Below are 13,722 nucleotides of genomic sequence, written 5' to 3' on the forward strand. Positions count from 1 at the left end.
AACAAAACTATTTTGTTTACAAGGTATCGGAGTAGCAGAAAACTGGGTTCGGGGGAGGAGGGAACCAAGTGTCGAAACTGGTACCCCTAATTTGGGTTTTAACCGCTTTAAAAAATTAGACGAAAGGAGGGAAGAGATTCCTAAAATTTAGAAGGCAATCAGAGTGGAACAATTTCGCTTCCTCGAAAGGCGTTCGGCAAAAACCAGTCCTTAAATAGAGTGAGAGCGATATAAATATAATATTACAATCGGCGGATAATGAGCAAAAAATAAAATAAAAATTATAGACGGGAATAATTATTTAAATTGAGCTTTTCGTCTGTCGCTACCCGAGAGACAAAATCAAGCAATTGACTTTTGTCGGAAATTCGATTTTTTAGCATTACTGGGAAATTAACCCAAAATACTGGAAATCACAGAAGTATTGTTAGAAATTATGGAATTTTTGTTAAAAACCAAAGGAAATCACAGAGTACGGTTAGAAATCATAAATATTGTGAGAAATCAAGAGAGTTCACCGAAATATGGTGATAAAGTGAGATCACATAAATAGTGAGAAATCAATTGAAGATCACAGAAATATTGTGAGAAACCAATTGAAGATCACAGAAATATTGTGAGAAACCAAGTGAGATCACATAAATAGTGAGAAATCAATTGAAGATCACATAAATAGTGAGAAATCAATTGAAGATCACATAAATAGTGAGAAATCAATTGAAGATCACATAAATAGTGAGAAATCAATTGAAGATCACAGAAATATTGTGAGAAACCAAGGGAGATCACAGAAATAGTTAAAAATCAATTGAAGATCACAGAAATAGTGAGAAACCAAAGGAAATCACAGAAATAGTGAGAAATCAAGGGAGATCACACAAATATTATGGAAAATAAATTGGATATCACAGAAATAGTGAAAAATCCAGGGAGCTCACAGAAATAGTGAGAAATCAACGGAGACCACAGAAATATTGTGAGAAATCAAGGGATATCACAGAAAGTGAGAAATCAATTGGATATCACAGAAATATTGTGATAATTCAAGGGAGATCACACAAATATTATGGAAAATAAATTGGATATCACAGAAATCAATGGAGACCCCAGAAATATTGTGAGAAATCAATGGAGATCACAGAAATATTGTGAGAAATCAAGGGAGATCAAAGAAAGTGATAAATAAATTGGAGATCACAGAAATATTGTGATAATAAGGGAGATCACACACAAATATTATGGAAAATCAATTGGATATCACAGAAATATTGTGAGAAATCAATGGAGATCACAGAAATAGTGATATAAATCAATTGGAGATCACAAAGTGATAAATCACGAAGTTGGTCAAAATAACTAATCAGACGTACACACGTTACTAAATTAGATTGAAACTCCTTTTTTAAATTTAATTTAAATTTCCAGTATTATATTAGTAATGTTTTTATTCTAGATTGTAAGGAAAAGTAGCTATTCTCAAATATAGCTTTGTAGACTTGCTTCGCTTTGGCTCTGAGTTAAGCGGGGTATAAATAAATCAAAATATTTTTTTACTCGTCGATCCAAGGTGTGGAGAGCGACGTAAAATTATTCCGGTTCCATTGCGACAATGCTTTGTTTTGGAGTTTTTAAAATTCTGCTTCATGTGTATGAGCGTGAAATGACAATATTTTTTTTAAAACTTTTGTTTTGGAAATAATTTAATTGATAATATTTGAAATGTGTTATTTTCCAAAATATGTTTATGGGGAAAAATTACTGAACCAAATAAATGTCTACCGTTACGTAGTTATTATCAGTAACTAAATTTTAGGATACTTAGCTTCAGACGATAAACGTTGGAGATATCCCGGAAAATATACACCTCTTAAAGTATACAAACAAATAATTTACAAAAATTGTCTTAAAATTAATTTTAGTTTCAAAGGAGGAATATTATGATTCGTGTTTTAGGACGTTTATTAACCACGAAGGAAATATGAATTTTAATAACAAATGAAGTTAAAAATAACAGGGTTGCCACAAAATTTTCCGATTCAAATTCCCTGACTATTCCCTGACCATTTTAACAGATTTTCCCTGACTTATTAAGGCCAAAATTTTTCTTTTATATTTTACTTTTATCAGAAGTTAATAAATTTAGATGAACTTATATTTCAGTAAAAAGGTTATTGCAATGTTGAAAAAATTAGCCAAACAGTCAAGGAAATAAATGATAATCGTGGAATTGGTCATAGATCTAGAGTTAAATTACCTTCATAAAGTGCCCAGATAAAATTGAATTCCCTGACTTTTCCCTGAATTTTTACCAGTTCTTAAAATTCCCTGACATTTCCCTGACTTTTTAAACGCATTTTTAAATTCCCTGACATTTCCCTGACTTTTTAGGCCCATTTTTAAATTCCCTGACTTTTCCCTGGATATTATGCATATCTGGTTAAATTTTAAATCAATTTTAGTGGTAGTAATATTAAATATTAACACCAAACAAACGGTTGTATAAGCCCACGTTTGAAACGATTATTTAGGCTAGGACTAAAAATGAAAGGAAAGTAAAACGACCGGTCAAACGAGAGGAAAAAATCTATTACAAAGCGACGTATTTTAGGCCACGATCGACGCGCTATTTAAAGGTCGTGATGATCCCTAATGTTTTAGACGAATATAAAGTTTAAAAAAAAACCGCGCATTCACACGAGCGCGTGAGACGCGGATTTTGGAGGGGGGGGGGACGTGAAACCTAACGAAGCACGGCGAAGGGTCTGGCTATTCTTCTAGCACCCCTTCTGTTAACCCCCCTGCCCTGGCCTGGTCTCATTTGGACTGTCCCGCGATAACAAAGCCGCGCTCGGCTCGAGACGGGATCGACCTAACTGACGAGTGACTTTGATACAATAGCAACAAAACATTCTCGGGGAATCAATGACTCCTATGCAGAATGAAAAAGATATAGTCGGCTCTCTCTCTCTCCTCGAAATTAATGCATTTTTTCCCAACCCTAAAACCAACTCGGAGCGCGAAACAGCTTATCTTAGGGCGAATCTTTTTATCCCGCGAAAGAAAGCTTAATGTTGAAATAGTAAGGTAAGGCTCGGGTCCGTATACATAAGGTAATTAGGAATCCTCAAATACATCTTCCTAACCCCCCCACTCCCTCTCGACTTTTCTCAAATACTACTCTTAAGGCTTGAATAAAGAAAAATACAAAACGTGTAATACGAAGAAACCGAAAAAAATATTCCAACCAGAACACTTTTTCAAATTTAATCTAACCAAGTACTAAAAAGGTTTATTTTTGGTATTTTTAAGTTTTGAAGTTTTTATTTTATTTTTGTAAAATGAACAGTATAAAATGTAGTTACATAAGTGTACAATTACGTTCCTTGAGTTAGTAGTAGTAATTACTAAAGAGCTATATAAGGCGTGACGTAAAATTTACGTCATACCCTAATAATATAAGCGTCTTATACGCAACTTAAGATGTAAGTGTACCAAAAAAATCAGATTATCTGTTTTGATAGCATCACAAGTGTTAATAAATTAATAATGTTTTCAAGTTATGCTAAGACCATCGCCCGATGCGTGCACCATAAACCTTTGCAATTTGCTCAACTTTTAACACTTTCCTAACAAAATGTACATCATTGGACTCGTTATAATTATATTAAAACCAATGTTAACTGTACGTGGAACCATAAGTCTATAAATACGTCAGTCAGTTGATATAGTTAATTTCAGTTAGGTGTGGAGTGACGTAGAATTACCGCCATATCCAATAAGGAAAGCGCCTCCAGTTAGGAAAATTGGCAACTTAAAACAAATTATGGCCTTGATAGGGCTTCCTCCACCAGGCTGGCACCAGCTCACTGTGACTAAGCCTAATGACTTATATGAGACCATTAAAATGTGAGGCCGTCATTCCAACAATGATGCTCTTGGGACACTTACGCGAAACGTAACTATAAACTTATGGTATAATAATTTCCTATTTTTACGAATTTCAAAATTGAAAAAGAGAGTTAGCTTTGTTAATAGGGAAATAACAAATTTAAACCCACCACAGTGTAGCTTAACAAACCAGCCCTGACTATTAAACTCAGTCGAAAAGTAAACACGAATCTGTTGTCGATTTATAAATTTCCCAAAATGGGAAAATGTCATTAAATTTCTATATAAGAAAAGGGGGAATCATTTTTCCATTGTATTGTACTTTTAATACAAATTTCGTGTTAGCGAGAGTTTATCGTATAGCGTTTACGAATAATAATTAGGAATATAAAATAAATAGCAAGAGTTTAGATAAAGTATTATTTTGCAGCCTGCTTGCTTTATATGCCGTATAAACGTTTACGTTTCGCGTTTTTGTGCTAATACAATATTTACGAACACCGGAATAAATGTAACTACATCACGCGACTATAAGCGGTACAGATATTTAAGGTTAAACAAGTTATTTCGTCACAAAAGGTACGTTTTTATTTTAATTTAACATTTCTTTATTGAACAAAAAGTGTTTATTAATGAAATTAAAATTAAAGGGGAATCGGTAAAAAAGTATAACCAGAAGTATATAAATAAACTCGCACCTAACGACGTAAGTTTTAAAAAGTATTTTCCAAATGTTATTTTTTAGAATGATTCCCAATTGACTTTCTATAAACTTTTAAAGACTACATGGGGCCATACAATTTCTATAAGCTATTGGAATGCTATATCGATATTTCTAATTTTCTATAAAAAATATCTAAGTTTCCATCGTCCATAGAAAAATAATAAAAATATCTAAAGATTCTATAGACATTTCCACGTTGACGCTATGTCGGAAGATGGTACAAATATATATATATATATATATATATATATATATATATATATATATATATATATATATATGAAAATATAAAAAAGTTTTGTTTCGTCGCGGGCCCCGAGGGAGCTTTTTGTCTTCACAGGCAATCAAGTTTTTCCAAGACTTAGACTATGCTTTGTAAAAATAAAGGCTACCTATACAATACCATCGTATACCCGAAAATGAACGACCGACAAGCAAAAAATATTATAACAAGCGCTCACGATATAAAATGTCCTTAACGTTATTATTTCTTCTCTTCCATCGTTACATTTTAATAAAGGACAAAAATCATCCCAACTTAAAAAGAAAGAATTTTTATATCAGCCGAAAAAATAATAGAATTTTCTCTATATGGGAAAATTAGGAAATTTAATAGCAGATTATCAAAGCATTATATATTAATTATATTATTAAGAATGCATTTATTTATAACAATCTCAATAATTATCCTAAATTATAGAAGATTTAATGGGTTTAACATTCCCTATTTAAGGCAGATCTGGGAAGGAAATTGTGTTTCACCAAAACAAAAACCCAAGGAGGCATTGTATTTTTTGTTTGTTTAAACTGTTTTTAAATATATCTTTAAAAAAAACCGTAGAAAAACGTGTTTTGAACTTTACTTCGCATAAGAATAGAACTTGAATTAAAATATTATTACAAAAACATTCTCGAAAACGTTTCTTATGATAAAAATGTTTAAAACTGCGTAAAACTATTTAAAACGTTTTAAGCAACTTGCAATTGTTTTCCAATTGTTACGTAAAACATGTTTTGTTTGAACATATTTTTTTATAAACTTGAATGACCTTTGTTGTAACTTAAAATATTTCTTAGAAACAATTAAGAAATATGGGTTCAAACAAATATTTACATCATTGAACGTTTAACAACTTCAGGATGATAGTATTGGTATAGGCCTGAAGCGTAAAAATTTAAATATTAAATTTTCGCGCCTTGTTTGCGTCAATATTTAAATTACCAATTTGGGAATAAAATGGGAATTGTTAGATTAATTTCGGATGAGCAACGTATAATTTGGTAACAGGTTTCGCGTCTACGCAAACATACATATGACAATCTTGGCATGGAAAATCAGATATTTCGCCGTATTTGACTCGAAGATATATAGTGGAATATAGGGAAAACGTACCGAGAATTGCTCGAGGCCAATTACACATTAATAATTTATAGGCAGGCGGCTCGTTCCCTCATTATGAATGAAATCACTCGTTTAATAGCACCAACGAGGGTGAGTTTAATTAATAATTAGAAGCATTTCCCCACTTGGATGGCATTGCGAGTCACGAGGCAACCGCGACAAAAAAACACCGCGTTTTGTTTGAACTAAGGCGACGATCTGGTACAGGAAGTCGACGATTGCCAAGCATTGCGTACAACGGGGATTTCACCGAAAATTTCACCCTGCTATTAAATACTTGTATTACATTTAATCATTACAGTAAAACAACCGTAAAAACGATGGTTACCTTATCAGATAAAATAAAATTTACTAGAGTCGACTGACACTTTCATTCCATTTTAGTAGTTTTATATTTATTTAATTTAAATAATAAATAATAAAGGATATTATTCAGTGTGGCCACAAAAATTTCAGTTTCAAATTCATTGACTATTCACTGACCACTTTCATAAATTTTTCCTGACCTTTTTTAAGACCCAAAATTTGTCATATTTTACCGTTATATCAGACTTTAATCTTTTTACTTTGCAACTTTTATTTTAGTGCAAGTTACTCTTCAGGTTAGTTTAAATTCCCTGACTTTTCAATGACGTTTGTCATATTCTTAAATTTCCCTGACTTAGTAGGACTACTTTCAAAATCCGACTTTTCCCTGACCTGTGGTGACTCTGTTATTACTGGTTAAATTTAAAAAATAAGTAAATTTGATTCATTTATAAAAACCACTTTTTTATTAAAAAAAATAATGAGTAATGAATTAGAAATATTGAAAATTTGAAACAGTATATATTTCAAATAAATAATGTAGAATATAATATTCTGCATTTTTTATTTCAAAACGAAACTAAAACTTCACCTTCACTTTTTGTCGTCTCTACGTCGTCTTACGAAGTAATGAGGGCTAGATATAAGCAATTGGGGGATCTTAAAATTTATTTTTCGTGCGAAAATACGCCGCCATGTTAGGGTATAAAAGCGGATAAATAAGTCTGTTATACCTCACAATGTAAAGGTAATGTCACGAGCAAAAACTTAATTTTGAAATCGGTCAATTCAAGTAATGAGGGCTATATATAATCAATTTGAGCATTTTTTATTAGTGGTTACAACGGTCTAGTGTTGTAAGTCGGAAAATTTTCCGCGGAAAATTACCGAGGCCTTTTTTCCGGAACATTTTCCGTATTTTTCCGAAAAATATTAAAAACGTTTTCATTCCATGATTTGCCTAATATATTGTTTGCAAATTTAAATAAAGCGGCATTTTCACCTCATTTTTTCTAATCTAAAAGTAAAACTAAACCTATAGACTAGTTTAAACTGGTTGAAATGTAACACTATTAATGTTTTGTAGTATGTTTACTGATATTAGTCATTTTAAATCGATAAAAAGTTTAAAACATTAAAAACCCTTGAAAAGTAATTTATGTTTAAATTTTTTATTTTTCCGGAAATTTTCTGGAAATTTTTCCGCATTTTATTTTTCCGGAAAATTAACAACCCTATTACAACCGGTTTTAACCATATTGGATTTTTTTATTTAAAAAAAACGGGTTTAGCCCCACGCTGGGTTTTGTTAAAAAAATATTGCCTACATAAAAATGTGTTCGTGTACTATATTGTATCGAAAATGTACACGTCAAAAAGCGGGATAATATTATGGCAGGAGCGGGTCAAGCCAGGAAGTATCGGTGTACCGTGTACATAAAGAAAAACGGAAGCGACTATCCATAAATTAGCGCCAATCTATTATGAACGAGGAAGGAGCATCGTTGACGTACACCGTTGCGTTGGGTAACACGCCTGCAGTGGCGCAAAAACGCTATCACCCCCCCCCCCCCCCCGGGATATAAATTATGACAATACAAGAAGGGCCCCCCCATTCTAGCTAATACGATTATGCAAAACAGAGTCCATCAGAGTAAGAATCACGTGGAATCTCGCGTAGGAAAGGGAGCGAAGCCTATTTCGTGCCAACCATCCATTACGGGCATTCTGCTACATTAAGTAATTAACAGGTTATTTACAAGCATGACCTCCGACAATGTACTGTCTGTTATTTCATATCCATTAATCATTTGCCTTTCATCGCCCTGCAACATGATTTTTTAAATATTTAAGCGAAGTAGACGCGCCGTTATTGTGACGCCTAATTTGTGTAAATTGAAAATTAACTAAAGGGAATTGGTATTTGGCGTTCGCCTGCATATTTTCGAATGCAAGTTTAGTATTTTTTACTTTAAAAGGGAAATTATTTCTGGGGTATGGTGTTTTTTTAAAACTCGATACTTCTTCAATTTCATCTACAAAAAGAAATTAAGTTTTTTACTATTCTTAGATGTCAGATTTTAATCCAAATCTGTTAAAATATTGCGAAATTATCACTTCTGGTATCCGCCATTTTCCAAGATTTTCGGATTTCAAACAAGGATAAACCCGAGTGATCAACCAACCCAGAAAATATATTTCTGCCAAATTAGTCTACAATTACGGGTGTTACATTTAATAGTATGCTCCATTTTCCAAGATGGCTTCGGTCTTCGAATTTCAACGAAAAGTGATCAACCAACCCAGAAAATATATTTCTGCCAAATTAGTCTACAATTACGGGTGTTACATTTAATAGTATCCTCCATTTTCCAAGATGGCTTCGGTCTTCGAATTTCAACGAAAAGTGATCAACCAACCCAGAAAATATATTTCTGCAAATTAGTAAAAAATTACGGGTTTTATATATAATAGTATCCTCCATTTTCCAAGATGGCTTCCGATTACCGCACACAAAAAACCGATATTATATACCCTGTGTGATCAACCAACCCAGAAAACTTTAGTTAAATTAGATAACATTCAGAATTACTAACAAATAAAGATTTTCAAGCTAACTGGATAGTAGGTTTAAGTCGTTCGACCAATAATAAACTAAGTTTAATATGGATTGACATAATCTAGATTAATATAAAAATGATTTATGTATTATTAAGAAGACTACGAACGTCCTTAATGTCGCCGCCGTCACCAAAACAAAACGAAAAAAATATATATTTAACAATGTTTTTTTTTTCAAAAAGAAAATTTGAGTGTAGTAATAAATCACGATTTTCTCGAAAAGTTGCGTTTATCAAAGGAAGCATGAATTGAAGAAAACGAACAAATATGAAGAAAAATGACTACATATTTCGTAAAAGAGGAGACTAATAAGTTGAGACCGTCGAAACAGATTTTCCAAAGAGTCGGTGTGGGTGGGCCGCCGTTTTACTAATGACTCTACGACTACATTAAATATCTCGCCAGAGTTTTAAAACCATACTGGCGCATTTAGTGCCCAAATGACATTTTTTTAGGGAGGACTTGCCAGACACGGTTATAGTCGGGTATATAACGGAATGGGGATAGACTGAGCTGCCAGGTTTAAAAGACGCTATCCACAGCCCAAATTAAAATTAAACTAGCCCAAAATGAGCGCCCCGTTTCAAAATAGCCCAAATTATCGGTAATTTTTTCTGTTGATAAAGGCAGTCCATTTTGTAGCCAAATATTGATAAAATGGAACTAACCAAATTCGCGTCCAAATAATTTTATTATTAATAATAAAGATTATTTCCGAACTTATTTTTAATTTTTTCGAATATTAAAAATAGTTAATGGAGTATACATAAAATCGAGGATACTAACAATAGCCCAAATTATCGGTAATTTTTGGTGTTGATAAAGGCAGTCCATTCTGTAGCCTATTATTGATGAAATGGAACTAACCAAATTCGCGTCCAAATAATTTTTATATTGATAATAATTTTAATTTTTTCTAATATAGTTACTGTGGTATACATAAAATCGAAGATACTAACCCTACGTATTAACACTAATAATAATAAAAAATTAAAAACCACTTTTACGTAGTGAATACGTAAAAGTGGTTTTTTAATTTTTATGATTATTATTTACTGTATTAGTTTACTCGGAAATGAAGAGATGAAGAGAATTTAGGCACTATTATCACCGCATCGTACTTTTAAAAAAGCCCAATCGTGCGGGAAAACCAGGTAACTGGCAACACAGAAGGCTAGACTATAACGACGTGTATATAGGCCACGAGAAAAGTATAAATTTAAATTTTACAATCGCTTAGGCGGAAGACGGCGATTAAAAAAGACGTCATTTTCGGGCTAGAAGGGGGGGGACGGGTCACGCGCCGCATCCTCTATCTAACTTGCCCCCCACCCACCACGCAACTTCGAACTTCTCCTCCGCCCCCTGGCGTCCCTTATCTAGAAGGGCGTAAAAGGCCAATTTAAAATGGCACTTTCCCCGAAAGGTCGTCGGTGGATGGCGCTGATGCAGGTAGACAAATACACCCCGGCCACCGCTTTATAAACAGCGTAGTCTCTTGACTTTCAGCTAAGGTTGTCACTTTCGGCCACGGCCGTCAAGGCGGACTAGGAACTATCCTTCTACCCTCAGCCCGTCGCCCCCTCTACCGGTCCCTTCGAGTAATGACACTATTATCCAACACGTCGACCAAATAAATTGTATCAGCCTGTCAACGGGACGGTAGCTTGGTCGCGAGCTTGTATATAAATCGAGATAACGGACGAAATAAAAAAAGCGACGACTCTACATTATCAGCCATCTTCGAAATCGGTAATTCTAACACTCGATTAGAGATAGGATGACAGTGGGGGAAATTGTCAGAACACCGATTACGTTCCCTTTTAGAATTTAGCTATAACTGTTTTCCCTTCGAATTCTTACTGTTTTTCGGGCCTCCCCCTTCGAATTCTTACATCAGCGACACTAAGGTGTTCCTTCTATAAATTTCGACAAGATTCCGGTTACGTCCCCCATGGATAGTAGATTTTAGAGGATCGGTAAAAAGCCTCGTTTTTAGCCCCCGTAAACCAATCACAAGGTTATTTGAAAAAAAAAACAAGTATCGCTAAGAGTGGACGATACCGTTCGAAAAAAGAAAAAAGATAAACACAAAGTACATTTTTACGCCAAAAGATATTTTTTCACGTTTTTATAGATTAAATGTGATATACTAAATTAAAAAACCAAGATTAAAAATTACTAAAACATAAAGCGCAAAAAATTACGTAACAATATCAACCGCATTAGATTGCCATTTCGAAATTTTAAGATCACGTGGTACAAACGACCTTGCAATACTCCCTGGGAGTCTCTCGAGCTGATTGATACGCGGGGAGAAATTAAATGCACTGTGGAAGGGTATCGAAAACCTGTCCTCTTAATTTACTGTCCATGGTCACCTTTTATATTTTTCCAGAAAAGGCTCGCTTCAATTTATTAGAGTATCGTAAAATTACACTCGGAAAAGTTAAATCCTTTTACCTTCCACGAATTCTCCCAGTCCCCCCCTTGGTCCCAAAAGCGTTCCGCTCTTCAAAATCCTTACGGAGTGAAGAAAATTAATAAGTATCAAAAGCTTCGGGTTTTAAAATTTATGCTAAAGTGATTACGGGGGGTGGTGGAGAGATAGTAATACACTCGGCCGTTGAATCCGGCGAGCCTAACCCCCTTCAGACGGGCCCCGTTAATAAAGTTGGGACGAGTGGGGAAACCGATTTGCAGAGCGCTGACGCGAAAGGAAATGGTTACTCACCTTCGGATGTGCCCGTTTCGGAAACGCTATCTTTGGGTCAATCTGAATTTTCGGCCAAAAATCCATTTTGAATGAGACGGTTCGTGATGGAGCGATTCGGAAAAGATGAAAGAGAAAAATAATTTCCCAATTAGAATATGAAATTTTAACCAATTAAGATAAATCCTTCGATGCCATCCTGACCGGAAAGATTTATCGTAACTTTTACAAATTTATCGTAGGATTTTAACAAGTTGGCAAGCCAAAATATACCTCTCCTCGGAAGATTTTTTAATTTTCAGTGAAGCGTAACTGTATCCGTGGTTCTGCGGTAGAACGCTCACCTGTCGTGTAAGAGGGCTCGGGTTCGAATCCCGGCCGATTAAAAAATTATACTACACCCAATGACAAAAAGAGGGCGCTTTTGGAAAAACCTTTTCCCTGATTCTACCCATTGCCCCGAAAATGCGTTCGCAGGCCTGACAGACAGACCCACCCACAGACAGACAGACACGGTGGTTATATAACCTCTCCTAGGGTACAAAGTCCCCTCGGAGAGGTAAAAAGGCTAATATCGTATGATAAACTCTTATGAACACAATATATCACACAGGGTTGCCACAGTTTTTTCACAATCAAATTACCCGACTTTTCCAGGTTTTCCCTGACCATCTCCGGAGATAAAAACTTGTGGAGGTTAACGGTAACAGTAAGTGTAGGGAGCTGTTGGCTCGCGTGGCATGAAGAGCTTGCCACCACCCTCCTACGCATTGTAACCCGGCCACCTGAATTAATGGCTTCAAAAGTCGCTCGGGTATTAGCCTAGTTGATTATTATTATTATTTTCCTGACTTATTTTGTGCAAAGATTTTGTATTTTTTAACCTATATTTTAGTAAAAGTTTCCTATTTGCAACCGAAATTAAATTCCTTGAACTTTCCCTGATTTTTATACCCATATTCAAATTCCCTGAACTAGTGCTCGGATTTCGAATAATTTTTATCCATGAATAAAATAAGCTCGGCGATATTTAAATAATATTTATTTAAATAACCAATAGTTGAATAAAAATTGTAAAATGTTTAAATAATCGAAAGTGAATAAGCCTATTATTTAAATAATATTTATATAAATAACCAATAGTTGAATAAAAATTGTAAAATGTTTAAATAATCGAAAGTGAATAAGCCTATTATTTAAATAAAACAAACAATTATTTAAATAAATGCCACTTTTATTCAAATAAATGCTTGGTTGCGTAAAAAACATAATTAAATAAGTTAAAATTATATTATTTTTACCAACGTTTTTTAAATCGGAAAATTTGTGGATAATGAATAAACAATTCCGAGCACTACCTTGAACTTTCCCTGATTTTATACCCATATTCAAATTCCCCGACTTTTCCAGAAATTGCAAGTTTTCCAGATACGTTGGCAACCCTGTCTACGCTACTACACGTTTGGTCTACTGGTTTTGTATGAAATGATACAATCTGGGAACGCTATATCGGCCAATTAACCCGAGATATTTTAAGATCGTCCACTTTTATAATTGGCTCGGAGGGGCAAAACAAACCGAGGCTTCATTACGAAAATATGAAGATACAAATATTATCCATAGCCCTCGGCTTGATTCTTAAATGTTTGGATCGTCAATTCGCGTATAAGTTAATAAAAAGAGTTTTAATTAACCCGGGTTCACCATTAATTACTCGTCGAAGCAATGAAATTTGAATTGAGTTTAATCAGAACCGATTATAAATACCGGTGTACGTTGCAATAACCGGCTTGAAAAATTACATTGAAAAAAAATTGTCGCCGTGGGCTCTTAAAAAATCTTAAAATGCGCATCGCGAAGCGCATAACCAAAAAAAAGCACCGGCAGAGGGCGGTTGCAACCGATGCAAGATACCCACCGTCGATAACGAAAAAAAGTTTCATTTTTCTTCAACGCGAGCTATTTTTCTCGGCGGGGACTAAATTAAACTTCATCTCTTTCTTCTCCGGAAAAAAGTCTTTGTTATTCCGTCTATTTTTTACTAAAAAGTAATTTTTTACCCGACCA

The 13,722-nt window shown here is 34.2% G+C and overlaps 1 protein-coding gene across 13 annotated transcripts in view; it reads right to left on the minus strand.

Annotated features, from left to right (window-relative positions):
• The window catches only part of Rbp6 (RNA-binding protein 6), a 429,839-nt gene that overhangs the window by 285,469 nt on the left and 130,648 nt on the right, over positions 1-13,722 (minus strand). For all 13 annotated transcript variants that reach the window (XR_016477331.1, XR_016477330.1, XR_016477332.1 and 10 more), the window contains one exon: positions 11,677-11,718. Coding sequence is in view for 10 of the 13 variants with exons in the window: in XM_090163569.1 (XP_090019695.1) it covers positions 11,677-11,718 (42 nt within the window). In the remaining 3 variants the exon portion in view is untranslated. The remainder of the gene's footprint in view (positions 1-11,676; positions 11,719-13,722) is intronic.

The sequence above is a fragment of the Leiobunum rupestre genome, chromosome 11 (genome assembly GCF_980474605.1).
Source record: "Leiobunum rupestre chromosome 11, qqLeiRupe1.1.hap1, whole genome shotgun sequence".
Classification (NCBI taxonomy): domain Eukaryota; kingdom Metazoa; phylum Arthropoda; class Arachnida; order Opiliones; family Sclerosomatidae; genus Leiobunum; species Leiobunum rupestre.